A 23,170-nucleotide genomic window follows, 5' to 3' on the forward strand; every position below is an offset into this window, starting at 1 on the left:
ATATAAACCAATACTTTGCCTCAGCTATATTTTCATGTATTCAATCATCTCTTAGATAACTGGCATTACACTGTTGTTTAGTCTAAAAGTTTTTATTTTTGTAAGACCTGCTTCTTCTTTTCTTGACTTTTTGTGGGTTAGATCTCCATCCTGGTTTCCTTTCTGTAAGTTGTATATCAACTGTTTGGTTTCCATGCTGATCTATAACTTGATCTTGTTGGTTTTGCTTTTGTGGCGTAGATCTTCATTCTGGTTTCTTTTCTATGAGTTGTATATCAACTGATTGATTTCCATGCTGGTCTGTTACTTGATAAGTCATCACATTAGAATCCAAAGCCGCTTCTCTTGTATTTATAAATAGTCCAGCTGAGACCTCTGAAGGAGAATCCAGAAGCGGCTCATCTACAAAGCCCTCTGTAACTTGTTGTTTTTCCATTACTTCCACCTCCATCTGCTTATCCTGAATTTCTATCTCTTGTTGATTTTGCTTTTCTTTATTCCACTCATATATTATACATGGAGATGTTGATCCCATTTTGAGAATCTTATAGTAAAATTCTTCCGCTTTTTCAACAGTATTTAGTTGATATCTTTCTCCTTGATATCTCAATATTATACCAACTGGAGCATCCCACCTGAATGAGATGTTTTGTTTCTTTAGCTCAGTCACCAAAAAACCAAATTTCTTTCTGTCTTTTAACATCTTGGGCGGCAACTCTTTATATATCCAGATCTTTCTTCCATTCAGTTGTAGAGTAGAATTAAAGGATTTTTGCACAATATCATTTCTTATTCCTTTATCTGTAAAGTAAATCACCACATCTCTAGGCAATTGCCTTTGCTTTGCAATCCAAGAATTTACTCTATAGGCCTTGTCAATCTTACAAGATACCTCCTCAGGATGAACCTTTAAAATCCCAGCCAGAACTTCAGCAGATATTTTTCTTAAATCATCTCTATTATTTTCCTGTAAGCCTCTCATTCTAACCGCAAATTCCGTGAGCCTGTATTGCATCATTGTAACTTCTTTTTCAATCCCTTGTTTTATGTTTTCTGCATTGTAAGTCTCGTGATCAGCTTCCTTTTTAGACTTTACTTCTGAGCTATTATCTTGAATATTTATCAAATCATTTTCAATTCTTTGTATTTTATTATCCAAATTATAAATCTTATCATCAACTTCCTCCATTTTAGACTCTAATAACTTGATATTTTTATCCATCTTTATGACTATTTCTGAAAAAGCATTAGTCACTGTTACAATCTTTCATTGCAAATTATTATACTTTAGTTGTATCAATTCTTTAATTTCCTGCCTAAATTTTTCAAAATTCTGGTTCACAATCTCGTCATGTCTTGCCATTTCCTCCAAAACAAATTCTTTTAGGTTAAAACCATTCTTCTGAGTCTGCAAGTTCGAAACTTGTTCACATAGTTTGTAAATGTGGCGCCAACAGGAAGTGATTTTAAATTTAATAACAGCAGCCAGACTTTTGGTGGCGCAGTATTGGAAGAAGGAAGACTTACCTACTATTGAAGAATGGACATTAAAAGTAGTGAATTTAGCAGAGATGGCAAAAATTTCGGCATACCTGAAGGACCATTCAAATGAAAGATATATATCGGAATGGAGAAGATGGATTGACTATATTCAAAACAAATATTGACTAAAAAGTTTCAAATAGCTTATGAGTGAAACCAACTTTTTTTTTTTGAATTATGTTTTGTTAGTTGAAAGGGGAGTTAAAGAACAAGAGGGAGTTTGGAGCCTACAGAAAGTTAGCATATTTTAGTTTATGTTTGTTAAATGTTATACCCTGTATTTGCTCTGGGAAGTCCGGGATGGACTCCCGGTGGGGGGAGGGGGGTTGGAGGGAGAGGGGGGATGAGGGATGGGGGGTGGATGGAGGAGGGAAGGGGGGGCAGGAGGGATGGGAAAAAATTGTTGTAATACTTGATAAAACGTTTTAATAAAAAAAAAAATGGCCCTGTAACACCATTGTGAGCTGCATGGTTGTTGGTCTGCTTCTGGATGCAATTCAGGGTGTGGGTGAATTGCACCAATTACACGTTTAAAGTCCTTTGTGAATTATTCCAGCTGGCGGTGTCCAGGAGAAGGGCCTTCTCTGCTGTTGCTCCTGCCCTCTGAAACATCTTGCCCTCAATGTGAGATTGGACACAAAAGTCTAAAGACCTGGCTCTGCCAGTTGGCCTAGGGCCTCAATGGAAGAACAACACTGTGGAAGAAGTTGATTGAGTAATAGATCCTACCTCTCCCTCCATTCCACCCTCACAGAGATGTAAAAGGAGCACCCAATTGGGTGTTCCTGGACAATGGTGATATCATCATTCAATCCTTTCAATCCGAAAGTGCTTCAGCACTCTCAACACAACACTATAGTGGTATTTCAAAGGATAAGGCCCCAATTATGTCCATTAGCACTGTCAAAATCTACTGTATTTCCTCCTGATCTGAGACCTTTGTACATCAAATGCTATAAGAATTTTTCCCAGCAGCCTATCAGATGGTTTGGGTGAACAAAATCATCTCTAGAAGGAAGTAAGCTACCTTTAAAAGAATTGCCTCCTTCCTAGAAGAGAAATCACCTAACCCAAGATCTCCTGGTTTCCAGCCTAATGCCTTAACCAGTATTCTAAACTGGCTCTCTCTGAACTGATAGAACTATTTTTTAAAAAAATTAAAAAATTTTTTTTTAAAAATAGTAATTACTATTAAGTTATCCTCTACCATCCCCCTGAAACCATTTAAGCTGATGTCGACTGCTTCAGTGACTCCATCCAGCCATCTCATTCTCTGCCGTCCCCTTCTTTTGCCCTCAATTGTTCACAGCATTATGCTCTTCTCATTTGAGTCCTTCTCATTAAGTGGCCAAAGTATTTCAGGGGGATGGTAGAGGACAGGAAGGCCTGGGGTCGTGATGGGTTGGACACGATTTCACAACTAACAACAACATTAAGTTATCAATGGTTAAAATGGTTTTCAATCTATTAAAGGTTCCTGAGATCCAAAAGGAAAAAAGAGGTTACATCTCTTTGTACCAATATGCTTCATCTAAATTAAAAGAAAAATAATACTTTACTTACCAGCTTCAATGCATTCAGGAGTCAAGCAATATTGTTGCTTTGCATGAAATTTGATGTGTCCTTGACTAACTGCAAAAGGAAAAGAACAACATTGTGGCCATCTTTGTCTCAACAAATATTTTTCATGAATCTAAAGACATTAGTTGGGTGATTTTGGCAATGCTGGTACAGAAGGAAAAGATCTGTTGATACAATACCTTCCTCAAAACAGAAAATATTTTTGTATATTATCAACACTTGTTCATTCACCACACCAGTTTGACTCAGAAGCAACACCTATGAATCTTTTTATTACTAAATGGGGAGATAGGTTAAGGTGAGGCAGAGAAACTATGGTTGATAGGGTTTTGAACCTGATCTCCCTCCTGATTCAATCATTGTATGAGACTGGAATCAATCCAGAATTAATTTGCTAATCAACACAGCCCTGAAATGTTTACTTGTAATTTATATCCTATTTCCACAAAAAAAGAAAACAATTAAGACCCCAGGAAGAAACAGAAGCAGTTGTATTTAATATTCTTGTTAACTATAGATAAAAATAGAACTGGAAAATTTGGGTATGTTAATCTTAGTCCCCACCAGCTATCATATGCATTAGAGTGGTCATTTTGTGAGATTTCCAAAATCCAAATGCCCCAAACTCAATGCTTAGGGACACCTATACTTGCCTAAGCTGTAAAATGCTAAAAGTGCTATCTGTGTCAACAAAAACATCATAGGGAAGAATAAACAGGATGAAGGGAAAGAAGAGGGGAGTAAAGAGATTAACCTTTCCAGTTCAACAAACCCTTTTGGAAGACCTTAAGAAACTCTTTCATCTTTTGCAAGATAGTCAATGCTTCGTATTTTTAAAAATGTTTCCTGTTTCTATAATTTCACAATTGCTTTCCTCATCCTGTATTCTTCCAAATATTTTAGTGTGACACATGGTCAGGAATCATAAGAAGTAGCTTCATGACACATAGAAAAAAGGATTGCCGTTTCTTGCTCTAATGGTTAACTGTAAAAATATTTTACCTAATCCTTACTCTGCATATTTGCCAGCATTCACATCCAGAAGGAATGACAAAACAAGTGACATATTGTCAAGATGCAAATTTCTACCTCTTGCCTGTGTGTCATGACAATGTGCTTGGACAACAGATCCTCAGACAACAGGTCTGTTACATTTGGACTAATCATTTGGGTAAACTGATTTGTACTTATTTCCCAAAAAGTTACTTGATGAGGAAGGAATTTTGCCCTATTAAGTGGCTAGATCCCCTATTCAAATTTTTCAGTCCTACAATTTTATGATAATGTAAGAATAATATTTACTACAACTAGGAATAGCGGTCACACCTCCCCAATATGGTGTTCTTATTGGAGCAGTGCCTATGTGACCTGGAATTGGTGGGCTTGTCTTTGGTACCCCTGTCATGTCAGATCATCACAGTCTGGTGGCAATGAATTTCTTGAGAAAGGTACCCCTCCTCAGAGAAGCAGGATCTATTAGGCTGGTCCAACCCTGGCAACTAATGGAACTGGATAGGTTTCAGAAAGAAGTGGGTTTAAACCTGCAGATCTGCTGCATAGTATTGCTCAATTTTTAGTGACTGCTTGGAATAGGAAGATGACTGAGGCTCTGGATAATGTCCATGTGACCTCTCCTAACCTGCATCCATGTGACCTCTCCTAACCCATAGACCTCTTTGTCCCCCATGGTATGCAGAGGAATTGAGAAGGATGAAATTAATAAAGAGACATCTAGAGTGCTACTGGCAGAAGACAAGGGACCAACTCAATCAAACATAGGTGAGAGCTGCTATTAAGGCTATCTTGTAGCAATTTGAGTGGCTAAAGCATAAGTACTTCTCTGCATTAATTGCACCTGCAGATAATCAGCCAGCAATTCTCTTTAAGGTGAGCTATCTCCTTCTGAGGAAGGAGGATATAAAGGTCTGATGGGATATGCTGAGAATTTGCTGATTTTCTGGAAGACAATGTCATTTGTCTTCATTCTCAGTTAGATGCCAGCGTGGTTGCTGGTCTGGTGAAGGTACGTGGGGCAGGTTCTGGCCCAGTTATCTGGGAACAATTTGACCCTGCTGCTCCTGAAGAAGTGGACAGGATCCTAAGGAGCATGCGTGCAAGCATCTATGTTTTAGACTCAAGCCCCTCTTGGCTTGTGAAAACTTATTGGGAGGTGACATGAAGGTGAGTTCTGGCAGTGATTAATGCTTCCTTTTGTGAGGGGATTGTGCCTCAGCATTTTAAGAAGACTGTGATCCGCCCTCTTCTTAAGATGCTGTTGCTAGATTCCACCCTGTTGGATAATTTTTGACCTGTCTCCAATTCTCCCTTTTGGAGAAAAGTTGTTGAGAAGGTGGTTGCATGATTGTTCCAGAAGTTCCTGGATTAAATGGATAATCTAGACCAGGTGTCAGCAACCTGCAGCTGTTGCCACCAGATGTAGGGAGGGAAGAACTGGAGCTACTCCCTCCCTGCATCCGGTGGTAGCAGCTGCTCCTTCCCATTCCCCTCCTTCCTGAGCCAACATGAAGGGGGCCACGGCTGGTGCTGAGCTGCCCGTGAAGGACACTGTGCAGCCTGGGCTGCCCCCTGCACAGTGAGGGCTCTCCTGCACTGCACAGTGCAGCCCACTACTCACCTCACTGCGCAGTGGCGGCAGTGGGAGGAGTCATTGTCCCTGCCGCCACCATGATCCCAGCCCAAGAGATATCCTGCTTGGGTGCGTGCATGTGCGCGAGAGATGAGAGAAGAGAAAAGGAGAAAGAAAGAGAAGCAGAGCCAGCCACAAGTAGAGGAGGAGCAAAGAGGATCACCTCTATGATTTCTGCCCTTCGTTTGAGATCTGACAGAGTTGGTACTATCTGGTTCCTATTGCTTCAGCAACACAACTAGTAGAACTCAGAAAGCAGTATTTATTTATTTAACAAAGGGAGGAAAGGAGAGAAAGAGGAGGGAGAGAGGAAGGAAGGAAGGAAGGAAGGAAGGAAGGAAGGAAGGAAGGAAGGAAGGAAGGAAGGAGAGAAAGAGGAGGGAGGGAGGAAGGGAGAGAAGGGAGGGAGAGAAAGAGGAAAGAAGGAAGGAAAGAGAAGGGAGGGAGAAAGGAAAGAAGGAAAGAAAGAGAAGGAGGGAGGGAGGGAAGGTAAAATCAGAGGAGAGGGAAGGAGGGAAGGTAAAATCAGAGGAGGAGGAAGGAAGGGGAAAGGAGGGGAAAGGAAGGAAAAATCAGAGGAGGGGGAAGGAAGGGAGGTAAATTCAGAGGAGGGAAGGAAGAAAGGTGAACTCAGAGAAGGGGGAAGGAAAGTGAAATCAGGAGGGGGGAAGGAAGGAAGGTAAAATCAGGAGGGAAGCTGGAAGGAAGGAAGGAATTAGGATGTGAAGGGGGGATCATGTGACTGGGTGGGAGTGCATGACATCGGGTTGGCCACGCCCACCCAGGTTTTGTGGCTCCCGGAGTTTTGTTTTCTGTGGAAAATAGGTCCAAATGTCTCTTTGAGTGTTTAAGGTTGCTGACCTCTGATCTAGACCCTTTCTAGTCAGGGTACAGATCTGGATATGGGATGAAAATGGCATTGATCATGCTTTTTGATGATCTTTGACATGGGCGGGTTGGGGTGGTACATCCATCCTTGCTTTACTTGACCCTTTGTCAACCTTTGATACCATCAACCATGGTATCCTTCTGGAGCAACTTCAGGGGTTGGGAGTGGTGGGGGCTCTGTGTTGTCCTGTCGCTAAACACCATGTTAGGGCTCCAATCTTACTGAGAAAATTTCACTCCCAATACCCTAACAAACCTTGTTGATATACTATCATGAAATCTTGAAATCTTGTGTATATTTGTTTTTTTTTTTACAGGTGGACCCTTTTGTTTTCTAAGGAGGGTAGCATGTCAGATCCCTAAAAGTGATACTGCCATTCAAGTGGAGGAAGGGGGAGACTTGGATTCGATTTACTAGCATGGCCTGTGTCATCAGATATTTTACAACCTATATCCTGGCGCCAAGGAGGCCTGAGATTCCCTTTACCTGCAGGAATTTATATGATAGCCATGTGGGTTGTCTCACTTTAAAGGGTAGTGGTGGGAAGGCATATTTGTTTGGGTTCTCAAAGGAAATAGTAAAGAAAACATCTTCACACTTGTGTATTGGCTAAAATCTGCATTCTGACTTAAAGGGAGGGGTCTCTACCACTTTAATCCTACTGCTTTGCCTAAGGGCATTCAGATTGTGCTTTAGCTGGATGGCTGTCACTTCTGCTTAATAAAAGAATCCTTTTGAACAACCATGTTTCAAGAGTTCGTACTTTCTTAAGTTGGAAGGAGAGGCGATCCTTACACGCCAACATGATCGCCAACATCCAATGATGGATATGGCACAAGAAGAAGAAGAAGAAAATACAAGTCATCTGGGGGGCATCTGATGGGGAAAGGCTGCCTTGCAATATCTGTGGAGCTCATTTGCTAAATGGACATTGACAATGAACCCCATTTATATATGTCAGCATGTGTTATGCCCAACCATAACTAAATGTTTAGGAGGAAGTCATCTTTCAGTTACGTTAGTTTCAGTGGAACTGAAGAAGATAGAAACTCTATTCCCTTCTTAATAAAGATTTAATTATTCATTTGGTAATCTTTAGTTTTAACAGTTCAAAAGCATAGATAAGAATGCATAGTCAAAATTTATAGAATATTTTGATGCACACCTAAGTTTCTTCTTTGATGTACACAATACAGTTTAACTGAAATAAAATGGAATAAGAATCCTCAATAGATCCATTGAGATTATGCATGAATTCAAAGCTTTGCAAGACATAATTTATTTTTATACAAAAGCCACATGTTAATTGTCAGTATAGAAGAAACGATGGTTTGTTTCTTTTAATTCCAAAGTAACTCTTACTCTTCTTTAACAAAAATGTTTCCTCCTTTTTTTATGTAATGTTATCAATTTATAACACTGGATAACGACATTATGATTAATATTACTATGGCTTGTTATTCAGAATTTATTCAAGGTTTTAAACTATAACTTGATAAAATGCATTGGTATTTGTAGACCTTGGTTGTTTCTTAGTTAAAATGTGAGTAGCAAAAAAGGAATAAATAAATAATCCCAGTATTTGTTCAAACATAAGAGCAGTTAACCAAATCCTAAATTGCAACTGCTGTAAAATGCTAGAGAAGAAAAATAAATTTCAAGACCTTTCAAGCCTCCAATGCAGTCTTTAACCTGGAAACAGGATCCTTCTTCACCAGTAAAACTACAGTAATTCTTCCAATTAGGGAACCTTACAATGTGATTAGAAGAGTAACCAAGGATGAAATAGCAATACCAGTACAGACAAACTTTGCTAAATTGCATTTATGCTAGTGCAACATATTGAAACTTACCCAGAAAAAGGGCAATGCCAAGCACGACCGTGCTACTCACAAACACACCGAGGGATAATTTGAGAAGTTTTCTGGAAGCTCTTTTGTTAGCTGGAACGGACCTCCCTGTTGTCTCTCCTTCCATCAGGATAGATTTTCACAATTCTCTGAAGAAAAGTCCCTGTTTTTCGTTCTTCTGCTGTTTGTTACTGTTCACTTACAGTCCCATGCACGAATCCCTTCTTCAAATCTTTTATCATTGAGTATTTCAGCAACTAACACTACAGTCAAAACTCATTTCCAAATCTTTAACTCTTTCCAAAAGTGGGGGGGGGGGGAGAGAAAAAACATAAAATGCAATATTAAATTTCTCCCTTGACCAGGGCTTGGAAAGGCACACAGTGACAATTTAATTTGTAGCTCTTTTCTTTGCAAGCAGGACAATTTTTGTCAACAGTGCAGGGCAAAAAAAAGTGTTGTCCCAATGTATGGTTTCACCATTAAAATTTATAACAATTTTTTAAAAATGTTTTCCAATCAAAAACTAGATTTCTGTTAAAACTTTGCAGACATTAGATTGATAAGAATATTGGTAAGCAATTTGATTTTCTGCTGAATCTCATTCATTTTCACTCTAGCTGCTGCATCATTTTCCTTTACAGAATAAATCTTCTCCAACTACAACTCCTTTTAAAGCTCCAAGGGATGACTTACACTGTTTTTATTTTAGGAGATTTGTTTATGACATCAAGTGCCAAAGATCAGAGTCATGCTTATGTGGAAAGCAAACTTGTTATTAAAACAACCTACAGATGGGATTTTTTTAAAGGAAAAAGAACAAGTTATTTTTCAGAGCCTGTGGAGTTTCTGAAGGTTCTATGCAAACATTGTGCAAGAATAAAGCTTCAATAAAGTGCTTTTATGAAGACAGGAGAGACAAAATGTATTAAATAATTATATTGTACCTGGTTGAAGGCTGATATGCTACAAATGTAGAGTTTGCACTTTCAAAAGCTGGGAACAATTCATTTAGAAGAGATTCAAAGTAATTTGATCAAAACTTAAAAATGACAGACCGAAAACTGACCAAAAGTGACTGAAAGTCACTTTCTTCTATTATTTGTCATGTTTAAATATAGATTGGATTGAAAGCATCACCTAATTTGATTTGTCTGCTTTAGCAACTATATAGTGAGATAATTACAATCTGAGGTAATTTTAGGTTATTTTCTATGCTGTATTGTTGTTGATTCCTTGTATCAGCTTCTACTCTTTTTATGTACTTCTTGTCTTTTTATGTACACTGAGAGCATATGCACCAAAGACAAATTCTTGTGTGTCCAATCACATTTGGCCAATAAAGAATTCTATTCTGTTCTGTTCTGTTCTGTTCTGTTCTGTTCTGTTCTGTTCTATTTCTTTTTCTATTCCTATTTCTATTCTACTAGTTATTGCAGGGCAAAGTATGGTTTATTCTTAACTGGCTTGAGTGCTTCAGAGGAAATATATGAATTTAAATTAAAAAAAAAAAACCAAGTACACAAATCTTATCTATTCCAAGACTGAAGCTTGGCATTGAAAGGTGGTTGCAGAATTCAACATGAATTCAAAGTAAAAACCTGCTTATGCCAAAATCCAGTACTACCATCCTTTGGTCCTAGAGCTTTTAGCAACATATTGTTGGTAAGAGAAAAAATAGGGAAAAGGAAGGGGACGTTCTTTTTAAAACATTTATTGCTGTCAAGCAAATTGCTTTGCTGTGTCTCCTCTACTAAATGACCTTGGATTTCATATCTTATATTATTATTCTATTTGCAGAAATTACTATCATTTTGCCTTTCTGCTCTGTTTCTTTCTTGTATTTACTGAAAATTTACTTTTATACATTTATTGTAAATCTGCCAGTAGCTCTTGATAAAATTACTCCGACACCCACCCCACACCCCACCCCACCCATCTTCTGAAAATTCAAGTGCTGGAGCCAGGGGTGAAATCCAGCAGATTCTGGAGAACTGGTAGAGGAAATTTTGAGTAGTTCGGAGAACCGGCAAATACCACCTCTGGCTGGCCCCAGAGTGGGAAGGGAATGGGGATTTTGCAGTATCCTTCCCCTGGAGTGGGGTGGGAATAGAGATTTTGCAGTATGCTATTGGGGGGCCAGAGTGCCGTCAGGGTGTGTGCAGACAACTGGCAACTCAAACCTTAACCATAACTGGCAGCGGCAGCATGCAGAAATCTCAGAAGGTGCGGGGGGGGGGATGCAACTGACGGCAGTGACGGCGTGCAGCAACGATCGTAGGGGGTGCAGGGAGGGTGAGCTGGGCAACTGGCGACAGTGGCAGCAGCATGCAGAAGAGATTGGCAGGGAATCTAAATAAAGCCTCTGAATTATTTCTGGGTAAAAAATTAGGCCGAAGCCTGCCATGCCTGTGGTTTGCTCTCCCTCCACAGCATGGGCGCCACACAGATCCCCAAATGCAGCAGCAGTGGCTTGCCCCATTTTAATGGTAGAAAACCTCTCCTAACTCAATTTTGTCTTTAAAAGACACGGCAAGAGCTGAATCTAAGCTTCCAACCTGTAGTTATTGCTCAAAATTGATTGCTTCTGCATGCCGCTGCCACCACTGCCAGTTGCCTAGCGCACTGTCCCCTGTGAATGCTTCTGCATGCTGCCATCACCACTGCCAGTTGCACACACACACCCCACGATAGTTTCTGCATGCCATCGCTGCGAGTTAGGGTTTGGATTGCCAGTTGCCAACAGCCCCCATGCTGCCATGCTGGCCCAACAGCCTGCTGCAGATCACTCACTGCCACCTACTCCCATTGCCTGGTGGCTTCTTGTCCCATGCAGCCAAAGGCCTGGGTCAAATGGTGTCTGGGCGAATGGGCAGGGATGAAGGGTGAGAGGCAGGGAGCCAGGGCCCATTGCCCATGGAGAGTGATTGTGGGAGGACCAGTGGAGGAGGAAAGCTGGCTGTAAATCGGCTGAGGTGGGTGACTGGGAGCAAAGGAGGCACGGCCAATGGTAGACACCTATATGTTCCATTCCAATAGTTTTTGTTCCTAATTTTAAGGCAGTCCTACTGTAAGGTAGTCCTAAACACAAATATTTCTAAGTCTTAAGCAAAAAAGCCCTCAAAAATATTAAACACTATCTGAGGATTTGTTTAGGCAGTTTACTTAATGATTTATTCCCTCAATGACAGAGATTGAGAGATGCTACATTCACAAAGGTATTTCCAGTATTATCACGGACAGTATAATCTAATTTTGTTGCTCTGGTCCATTATGTCCAAAGCTCACTTTCCAGATGACAGACAAGTTTTTAATATAAAATGAATGTGCTGAACGTGCTACTGGAATTAGCAATTCCTAACAGCTTCTGAAGTGTTCTAAGATTGTGCAAGAAACAGTTTCTTAAAGCCAAGAAAGGACTTAATGTTACAACCCGACACTTTCTGCTAAGAACAATACAGATATTTATATATTGTCAGTTTTAAGCAGCACAATTTTTCCCAAACCAACCTGTGTAATTCAGAAATAAAATATACCACTATGTATAACTGGAATAGTCAAAGTACTTGTATTAAAATTTTTAGTAACCGTGCAAAAAAACCAAACAAAAAACATTTGCTTCTCAGGTAACAAAGACTATCTGTAATATTCTATCAATTAGCTATCCATATGAGCCTTAGGAGTAAGTTCTCTATTGTGGTTGACTATGCTGGATCATTAGTGAAGATATTTCAGTTATTCAAATCTAAGCTGGTCAAGGATAAGTGGCTTATGAAATTAAACAGTAAACCAATTAGTTCCCAAAATGGTTGTTCTTTAAATAAAAGACAAAAATATATTGCTCTGATATAATATTACAGAATGGATTCTATTGCATAAAATACAAAAAAGCATGTTTATTTCTGTTTGCTGAAAAATTCTTTTGTTTGACACAGCTTGATAGTGTAACCTCCAGAATGTCAACTAGCAGGACAAAGTAATCTGTTAAAAATCTGAATTTACTGAAGTGCTTCAGTCAACTGAATGACTATCAGAGCTTCTTCAGCTCTAACTGGATGGTGAGGAATGGATTTATATATCTTGCAGACAGCTGGTCATTTGCATTCTTTTAGCGGATCGTTAAGATCATCTGGAGGTTTATCAGTGTCATCAGGGTCACCTGAGTGGTGCAAATTGGTATGGAGCCTTCTTGGAACTGTTGAAAGGACTGTAGATTGGAGATGGATGATGTCATATCTCTCCCCCACTTTTGAGAGAGGGCTGTTCAGTTTTGATATAGATGGCCTCTTTAACCCCTTTCAAACCAGCAATCCTGTCCAAAATATGGACTTTGTTGTCTTCAAAAAAGTGGCCTATGTCTTTTAAATGCAGATGGACTGCTGAATCTAGTCTTGATGAGTTTGTTCTTGTATGTTGTGCCATGAGTTTATTACCATATTTTTCGAGTATAAGACACTCCGGAGTATATAAGACACTCCCAGACTCATTGTTATGGGAGACTTTAATCTGCCTTCCCTGGGTGGGGCGTCGGGGGTGGCCCGGAAGTTCATGGCCTCCATGGCGGCCATGGACCTGACTCAGATAATTCAGGGCCCGACTGATGGGGGGGACACGCACCCGATCTAGTCTTTATTTTGGGACAGTGGCATGATGAGTTCAGTGGGGGAATACCAGTTATTCATCCCCTTTCATGGACCAATCATTATCTCCTCCGGTTGGGCTTCCATTATGCCACTTCTCGCTGCTGGGATGCGGGACCGACCAACTGGTTCTGCCCCAGGCGCCTGATGGACCCCGATAGGTTCCAGATGGAGCTTGGGACGATACCTGCCTCCCTCTCCCATGCCCCGGTCGAGACCCTGGTGGATGCCTGGGAAATGGTGGCCGCCAGGGCTCTCGACCGTGTTGTGCCTTTGCGACCTCTGACCCGGTACAGATCCCGATTGGCCCCTTGGTTTACTGAGGAGCTCTGGGAGTTGAAGCGCCAGAGAAGAGGCCTAGAGAGCTGCTGGAGATCCAGTTGATCCAAATCAGACTATGCACAGCTAAGATCTTTTACGAGGTTTTATCTTGTGACGATGGAGGCAGCAAAGCGTTCCTAGTTCTCTGCCTCATCGCGTCTGCAGACAATCATCCGGCTGCCCTGTTTAAGGTGTCCCGTTCCCTCTTGAGTCGGGAAGCAGGGGATGACCCTCTGTGGGGCCGGGCCGAGGAGTTTAGTCAACATCTGCTGGACAAGATCGCTCAGATCCGGGCCGGTCTGGACTCTGACTGGGCAGGGTCGGACGGGGGGGAGACGACCGGTCATGTTATCTGGGAGGAGTTCAACCCTGTTACTCCGGAAGAAGTGGACAGGATCATGGATAAACTGAGTGCTGCCACGTGTTTATTGGACCCGTGTCTCTCCTGGCTCGTTTATTCAACTCGGGAGGTTACACAAGGCTGGATCCAGGCAGTGATTAATGCATCCTTGGGTGAGAGAAGCTTCCCTACCACCTTGAAAGAGGTGGTGGTGAGGCCCCTCCTCAAGAAACCTGCTTTGGACCCAGCTATTTTAAACAACTTTCGTCCTGTCTCCAACCTTCACTTTGTTGCGAAGGTTGTTGAGAGCGTGGTGGCACGTCAACTCCTGTTGGCCCTAGATGAAACGGAGTACCTGGATCCATACCAGTCGGGTTTCAGGCTCGGGTACAGTATGGAGACGGCATTGGTCGCACTGGTGGATGATTTCTAGAGGGCCCGGGACAGAGGTTACTCCTCTGTCCTGGTCCTATTAGATCTCTCGGCGGCTTTTGATACCATGGTATCTTGCCGTGACGCCTCAAGGGATTGGGAGTGGGAGGCACTGTTTTACAGTGGTTCTCCTCCTACCTCTCGGAATGTTCGCATGTGGTGTTGGCCGGGGGACAGAGGTCAGCCCCGAGGCCCCTCATTTGTGGGGTGCCCCAGGGGTCGGTCCTCTCTCCTCTTTTGTTCAACATCTATATGAAGCCACTGGGTGAGATCATCCAGCATTTTGGAGTGAGGTATCAACAGTATGCTGATGATACCCAGCTTTTTATATCCACCCCAAACCAACCCAGCGATGCCCTCGACATGATGTCCCAGTGCCTGGAATCGGTGCGGATCTGGATGGGGAGGAACAGGCTTCGGCTCAACCCTGCTAAGACCGAGTGGCTGTGGGTACCGGTGTCTCGGTCCGATCAAGAGATTCCATCTTTGGTCATAGGGGATGAGGTGTTGCCCCCTGTAGACAGGCGCACAACTTGGGTGTCCTCCTGGACTCGTGGCTAAACTTGGAAGATCATGTAATAGCCGTAACCAGGGAGGCATTCGCTCAGGTTCACCTGATGCGCCAGTTGCGCCCATATTTGGACCTAGATGCCTTACGCACAGTTACTCATGTGCTTGTCACCTCCCATATTGACTACTGCAATGCCCTCTACATGGGGCTGCCCTTGAAGACCACTCGGAGACTTCAGCTGGTGCAGAATGTGGCCGCACGGGTTGTGATGGGAATATCCTGACACTCCCATGTTACACCTCTCCTACGCGACTTGCATTGGTTGCCGGTTGCCCTCCGAGTGAGATTCAAGGTGCTGGTAATTACCTATAAGGCCCTACATGGCTTAGGCCTGGGATATTTGGGGGACCATCTGCAGCCAGCAACAGCTTCCCATCGCCCGGTGCGTTCCCACAGAGAGGGCCTCCTCAGGGTGCTGTCGGCCAGACAATGTCGGCTGGCGACCCCCTGGGGGAGGGCTTTTTCTGTGGGCACACCTACCCTTTGGAATCAATTGCCCCTGGAGCTCCGGGTGACCCCCCACCTCCACTCTTTCCGCCGAGACCTGAAAACGTGGCTGTTTCGTTTGGCCGGCCTGGACTGATGGGGTTTTAATTCTAATTTAATTTTAACTTGTTAGTCTTAATTGTACTTTTAACTGTTAAATTATGAGATTTGGATTTAATTTTTTAACTTTTTATTAGATGTTTCTTAACTGTTGTGGGCTGCCCTGAGTCTGGCTGGAGATAGGGCGGCATATAAATCTCATTAATAAATAAATAATAAATAAGACATTAGTTTTTGGGGAGGAAAACAACAACAAAAAAATCTGCCTCTGCCTACCAGCATCCATCGGTATTCATCTGGCTAGTGTCCTTGCAGCAAATAGCAAACAGCCTGGTCAGCTTCAGCACATTATCACAGCCTGATTCAGCACGAGCAGCTGATTGGCGGGTGGATCGGCCTCCCAGAATACCCCCAATTAACTGTTCCAGGCTGCAGGGATTGCCACAGACCATGGCTGCCTCTGTGCCTTGCATTTTTGGCCTTTGTGCCTCGCATTTTTGGCCTCCAAATGCTCCATTTTAGATCAGTTCCAGGCTGCAGGGATCGCCACAGCACATTGCCGCCAATCGCTGCCTCTGTGCGTTGCGTTTTCGGCCTCCGCACGCCCCATTTTTGGCCTCTGTGCGTCATGTTTTCGGGCGGTTCTAGGCAGCGGGGATCGGCCACCTGGAACCGCCTGAAAATGTATATTATGTTTATACCAGTGGTGACATCCTAACAATTTGCACCGGTTTGGGTGAATCGGTAGTAATAAAACCGGTAGAAAAAAAAAGCTACTGGTTGGTCCGAACTGGTATTTCTGATGATCAGCTGTGCCGTGCGATTTACATTCGCTAGAAAGCAGGAAATTCTGCTTTCTAGTGAATCTAAATCGCACGGCACAGCTGTTCCCACCCCCTCACTGTTCTGCTTACCTTCAAATGCCTTTTCTGCACGAAGCGTGCGGATGGTGAACAGCCAAGATTAAAATACATACAATATGAAAATTAAAATAATTTAAAACATGATTAAATTAATTTGGCTTCCCCAATTTAAAAACCCCTTACCCATAAAATTAACCTGTTAAAACTTTTAAGCCAGCCTGGCTTGCTGAAATAGAAAAGTCTTCAGGGCCCGGCGGAAAGTACGGAGGTCCGGGATCAGTCATATCCCTGGGGGTAGCTCGTTCCAGAGGGCGGGTGCCCCCACAGAGAAGGCTCTCCCCCTGGGGGCCGCCAGTCGACATTGCTTGACCGACGGCACCCTGAGGAGACCCTCTCTGTGCGAGTGTATTGGCCGATGGGAGGTTATCGGTGGCAGAAGGTGGTCTCGTAGATACCTGGGCCCTAAGCTGTGGAGCGCTTTAAAGGTGAGAACCAATACCTTGAAGCACACCCGGAAGACCACCGGGAGCCAGTGCAGCTTGCGCAGGAGAGGTGTTACATGGGAGCGCCATGTCGTCCCCACAATCACCCGCGCGGCAGACAGACTGCGACTGGTCAGAGAGATAGGAGAACCACCGTAACACGGTGCCTCCCACTCCCAACCCCTCCAGCCGGCGCAGCATGATACCATGGTCGATGGTATCAAAAGCCGCTGAGAGGTCTAATAGGACCAGAACAGAGGAGCAACCCCTGTCCCGAGCCCTCCAGAGATCAACCAATGCGACCAATGCCGTTTCCGTGCTGTACCCAGGCCTGAAGCTGGACTGGAACGGATCTAGATAAGACAGTTTCATCCAGGTACTGCGGGAGCTGTCGCGCCACCACACTCTCAACAACCTTCGCCACAAAGCGAAGGTTGGAGACTGGACGGTAGTTTGCCAAAGCTAGCTGGGTCCAGAGAGGGCTTCTTGAGGAGGGACTTCCAATAAACATTCTTTGAACTATTTCTCCCAACATGTCCAGTACATTCTACTCCAATATAAGAAGAACTAAAAATTAGGGCAAGAAGGGAATACTTTAAAATGAGAACTCATGTTGATTTCAGTTTTGAAATAAAATCCTGAAACATTACATTATGTGTGAGTGAAACTGCTGGAAACATTCCATAACCTATGTATGAATGAATCAAAATTGTTTCCTCTCTTTTTAGGAAAATGTAAGAAATTAGTTTTATGTATTTTTAAAAGGTAGCTCTAGGTTCATTATAAGTGTTGTATGACTTTTGCCTAGGGTTGCCCCTCCCCCCTGCCCGGGCAAGATAGGTGGCAAATACATTTAACAAATAAATGAATAAATTTCAAATCAAGACATGAGGTCAAGACACCAGCTACATTTTATCACCAATTTTAAAAAGAAATTAAGAATGCTAACTGATCTTCAGAAAAATGAAAATGATAGCTTTTCATTCATCAAAATGATTAATTGAAAGTTTGCTCTTTATCATAGTTTAAGTGGCTTCATTCAACACATAATTCAGGAATTGTAATACAACTTGCTTTATATATCTAGTTTATTAGTATATGAGAACTTCAAGGTGGTAAATTCCAGTGTTTATAATTCAGTGCCTGAATTATAAGTTCAGGATTATAATAGACTATCTTCTCTTAACTACATCAGGAAATTATTTCTGAATTTCTCCATGTAGTGCAGGGGTGGGTTCTACTTACCTTTACTATTGGTTCGCAATGGGATCGCTTGCGCACACGCCTTGCTTCTGTGCACGTGCAGATTGCTTCTGATGATGTCAGGGTCAGTGAGCAGAGCCTCCCGCTGGTTTTACTACTGGTTCTATAGAACCGGTCCGAACTCGGGGCAACCCTCACTGATCTAGTGTATTGGTCTTTCATTAGAAATGGAGGGAAGAGTGTCTTCACACTTATTTTGGGAGCCAGTCTACAAACAGACTTCTTTAATTAACAAGAAAATAATTTTATTGAATGATTTTTAAGATTGAAAAAAAAAGGAATGATACATTTTAATTCTCTCTTGCTTTCTTATTGCATCAACATTACAATAAGAACTATATCTCAACTATTTTCAGGATCTGTTTATAGCAACACAATGAGCAAACAAAAAATCAGTACACACAGATTTTACAAAAATATAATTTCACACCATGTGCATACCGGGAGACATTGATCCAATAATCTAATAGGCTTCCACATGCATATTCAAATAGCATATGTGCTAATTGATGGCTTAAGACCAATAAGACCAATAAGATTTATCCCATCCATATGGTTGGGCTCAGCTGGCACAAAATATAAATACAAGATTCCTAAATGTCTCAGATCAACATGGTACACCAGAAATGTTTTAGGTCCAGACCACACTGAATGAAATGGGACGTGCCTTGTGCTGTACAAACTAATCTCCCATTTATCATAGATAAAACTGGTTAAAGGGTGAGTATCAGGTCCACCATCGTGTCCTGCCATTCTGTTGGAAGGGAGGAGGGGAAAGGAGGCTTGCTGGCATTTTCGCATGCTTATGCTTTTGCTTTTGCTGTACTGCTTGGGAATTAGGGAGGGTCATTGTCTGGACTCTCTCCCAGCAGGTTCCAGCCTGGTTTCAAGGCTGCCATGCCCTGAGGGTGAACTGTTATCTGCCTAGTATCTCAGCTTTCTCAAAACAATCGTGTGGCATCACACTGGCTACCGGTGGACTGGTTAGCGGGGGTTGGGCTTGGGGAAACCAAAGAATTGCTTTGTGTGGGACTTTTCAGATTCTACCTTGCTTTCTTGCAATCACTTTCTCTCAGTAAAAGTTCTTTCGATTCAATTTAATGGATTTAAGAGTCTTGCTTTCCTGAGGGACCAGCTGGGACAGGTCCTTACTGCGAATTTCTAGCATAGTGTCTATTTTTAATGTATATTTCTCTCTCTAGGAATATTAGTATCAAAGCTAAAAGAGCATGTAAGCACTAAGAACTCTTACATATATTTCAACTGTTCATATTTAATTTGGAAAAATAGTCCACCCCATAGTTTTAACAGTTGTTTGATCTACTATTCTACCCTACTTACAATAAATACGCAGACTGATTTTGATTGACATTTCAAACTACATTCTAGTTAATTCATTGACACTATATTCATTTATTTTTTCAATCAATCACATTTATGTGGTCACCCATCTCACAACAAGCGACTCTGGGTGGTGTACAATAATGGTGTACCAATAATGGTACAACACTATACCATTATTAATTGGCTCGGAGATCTCTTTGCAAGTGGAAAGATAATGATTTATATCAGATTAAACAGATGATGAAAAAATAAACTAAACAGTTCATTCCTTCTATAACCAGGGTCAAGTACTTTCATGCTAATTCTTATGCAGCAAAAACATAACATATTCTTCGCACTATAAGACACATTATTTCCCCCCATAAGTGGGTGGAAATGTCTGTGCATCAGTCTGTGCAGCATTCGCAATATAGAGCGAATATTGTGGTGGGGGGAGGGGGGGTTGGTGCCAACTGTCACCGCCTGTCATTGCTGCTGCCATTCGCTGCCGCCGGGGAATGCTGGAGCCTTCGTTGCCGAGCAGTTGATTTGCGGTTGTATCGGCCTCCCGGAATACCACCGATCAGCTGTTCTAGGTGGCAGGGATTGCCAGCTCGGTCTATCACCGTTCGCCACCTAGAACAGCTGATTGGTGGTATTCCAGGAGGCCGAGCCAACCGCCAATCAGCTGCTCAGCAGCAAAGGCTCCAGTGTTCCCTGGCGGTGGCAGCAGCTCAGCTCAGTTGACCGGTGGTGGGCACAAAGGAGTGGAGCTCTCATGAGCCATGTGCTGGGCTACGATAGCATGCTAAAGCTGATCAGGCTGTTTGCTACAAGGACGCTAGCCAGATAAATACTGGATGGATGCTGGGAGGCAGAGGCAGATTCCTCCCCCCCGCCCAAAGCTAATGTGCGTCTTATGGTCCGGTGCGTCTTATAGTGTGAAAAACACGGTAGATTTTAACACTACCATGATGTTAAATTATGATAGTGCTTTTGTGTCACTTTTTCATGGTGAAATTTTATTCACCATGAAAAAGTTGTAAAAATCGCAGTGAGTTAGAAAGTATTATTAAAAAAATAACATCTACTCTTAATTTCTTTCAGGGATGCAAAGTGATCATTTGACAACAAATGCACAAGTCACACCATGATTATTAAACTGATGAATGTTGAAGAAAAAAAATCTACAGTATCACACTAAATTCTAATATTGACTTTTAAAACCGGTGTTCAAAGTTCTAAAATAAACATAATAAAATGATCACATTCTAAAGGTTCAGTGCATTCAGCAGCTATAATTTTGCTGCTAATTCAGCTAAGTTGACTTTCAAAAATAACATACTAGTTCATCAAAATATACATTGTGCATTTGCTTTTAAATTAAAATAATAAAAACCATTTAAAGAATTATCAATTGATAGTATGACTAAGTTTCAAAATAATCTACAGCATATAATTTAGAGTCAAGACGCCAAGACAAAGCATGTGGCAAGCCTACACATTTCATGCAGCATGTGTGGCGCAGTCTTTCAGCTTCAAATATCAGTCTTCTTCCAAACAGTATAAAATACCCATCTAAAAAATAGTCAAGGAATCCAATAATTTGTTTTCTCACAAGCTTAGTTTCCCAACACGTATAAGAAAATATCATTTCAAAATAATTCTTCATTACTTCCAAAATAAAACAAGAAACTCATTTTAGCATGTTTCATCCTTTACATCTCAGATATAATTTTTTTTTAAAAAAATGATTATACTGCTAAGCAGAAATTCTTTGATGATTCATTAAGACATTAAAATTATGATTGCTGAAGCATCAGGAAAACTTGTATTAAAACATTGTAACAGAATGTTAGTGTGTACAAATATTTGTATATTTGCAGGATTATGAGTTCTAACCCAAGAATTTCTTATATTAAGACAGTACACTGTGTTAAGCAATAATATAATTTAGGCTTAATGTGTCATTCTGGTTAAGGCAGCTATGATTTAGCACCAACTGAAATAGGATTGTTAATAAACATGGTTTCTTATTGAAGGATACAGCTCCATGTATGAGGGGACACATACAACTTCTTTTGAGAATTCCACAGGACAATACAATCTGCCAAGCTGTTCTTCATAGAGAGACAAGGCTTCTGTGAGGTTGACACAATTTCCCTGCAAGGGAGCAGGACAGAAAAAACAGTGTGTCAAACAATCTAGTGGAAGGGCAGAGGAGACAATTAAATAAAAAGAAACATTTCATGAATTGGTTCTTTATTATTAGAAGACTTTATAATGTGAGTGTGCATAACTATAAATATATATTATAATGACTATTGCAACAAAGGTGAAGCATAAAAAGGGAAAAATAAGAGATCATTTTTACAAAAATAGTGACTAGGCAATGTATCAAATGCAACAAAGGCTATTAAATATTGCCAAAAGATAATCTTATACAGCATACAACAATTAGAATAATGGAATATGAATGTTCCAAGGGCAGATAACTAAGGATATATTTTATTATTTTACTGCTATTAAAAAGCTTTTTCATTAAAAATACTTCATATTTTTGTTAATATTTAAAAAGTGGAAGCTATCAAAAATATTACAGAATAATAGCAAAATATTATTTAAACAAGATCAAAATGTTACATAAAGCTTGGATAGTAATCTAAAATTAACCACAATCAGCAGTGGTTATTTGGTTCTGCTGTCTTTTACAAAGCATATAATTTTGCCCACATCAAATTAAGTAGAATAGTACATAAATAACCTGTGTGTATAATTTAAAAATCGCAAATAGAAAAAAGGCACTAGGTAATTTATGGGACAACATACTGAAGTTGTTTAATGTCATGACCAAATCTATATAATGTGAGTAGTCCAAAGTCTTGTTTAATAGACCATCATTCTTGTTAACAAATTCTAATCAATATCTTCAAAAATAAGTAAAACAGAAAAGACAGCAGGCAAACCAAATTAGATGAATGAAAGATGTAATTATTTAAGATACTCAATATGCAACATTGCATTTAGCAAAGTTCATAAATTTCTTTTCTCTAACAGTATTTATATCAAGAACAGGTAATATTCCATTACATTTGATCTGTATAAATTCATGCTTTAGGATGATTTGTTTATAATCAATTTATGCTCTTATATATTCAGTATACAAATTATGTATACTGTGCTTTAAGGGAAAATGAATGTGAGATAGAAGAAAGATTCAACCCTGAAAAGTATCTTATAGTTGGCAGCTGAAGTGGGGTGGTGCAAGATCTGCCCACAAAGTCTACACAAAGCAAGCTAACTGTGTGCAATGTCTGAAAGAGATTTAAATGCTTCAGTTAACATATTTATACATTTCTCTACCTTACGTTGGTTAATGTTTTCTAAACAAATGTATCATGTCATTTCAAATCTTTCCACTAATGAAAAAGAAATCTCTAATACAATCAAGTATATAGATATGATAGGGTGCTTTGCTAATTCAGGTCCATATTACAATTTAAAACTATTAGTGTTGCAAGTCAACAAGAATATAGGACTTTAAAATGGGCAATGTGGCTAAAATATGGATAATTAACACCTGGAACTGATTGCAGCTGCAATTTAAAAGGAAAATGATTGCATTTCACTAACATAATTCAAACAGGAGGATTTTTTTAAAGGGAAACCTTCTGAATCGTTTATTTACCTCTAAATCATCCAAGATTTTGTAAGGCTGACCAAATATTGGCCACACCTTCTCCTGTGGCACTACTACATTTCTAGCTGTCTTACGTGGCTTTTTAAAGATGAGGAGGTTGAATTGCAGTCCACGTCTCTTTAAACATTGACGCTCCTGCTTTAGAATTTAATGCACAAAGGTACTAGGATGGAAAATACC

General features: G+C 40.9%; 2 protein-coding genes across 2 annotated transcripts in view; both read right to left on the reverse strand.

Annotated features, from left to right (window-relative positions):
• The window catches only part of PHEX (phosphate regulating endopeptidase X-linked), a 294,767-nt gene extending 286,131 nt beyond the window's left edge, over positions 1–8,636 (reverse strand). The window contains exons 1-2 of the mRNA XM_070943250.1: positions 8,513–8,636; positions 3,106–3,174 (exon numbers count right to left, since the gene is read on the reverse strand). Coding sequence (XP_070799351.1) covers positions 3,106–3,174; positions 8,513–8,636 — 193 coding nt within the window. The remainder of the gene's footprint in view (positions 1–3,105; positions 3,175–8,512) is intronic.
• A 9,557-nt stretch (positions 8,637–18,193) lies between these two features.
• Positions 18,194–23,170, reverse strand: part of SMS (spermine synthase) — a 153,944-nt gene continuing 148,967 nt past the window's right edge. The window contains exons 10-11 of the mRNA XM_070944009.1: positions 21,338–21,453; positions 18,194–20,868 (exon numbers count right to left, since the gene is read on the reverse strand). Of these exons, the coding sequence (XP_070800110.1) occupies positions 20,829–20,868; positions 21,338–21,453 (156 nt within the window). The 3' untranslated portion in view covers positions 18,194–20,828. The remainder of the gene's footprint in view (positions 20,869–21,337; positions 21,454–23,170) is intronic.

This window comes from Pituophis catenifer, unplaced genomic scaffold (genome assembly GCF_029215685.1).
Source record: "Pituophis catenifer annectens isolate HBS135680 unplaced genomic scaffold, rPitCat1.0.hap2 SCAF_4, whole genome shotgun sequence".
NCBI lineage: Eukaryota > Metazoa > Chordata > Lepidosauria > Squamata > Colubridae > Pituophis > Pituophis catenifer.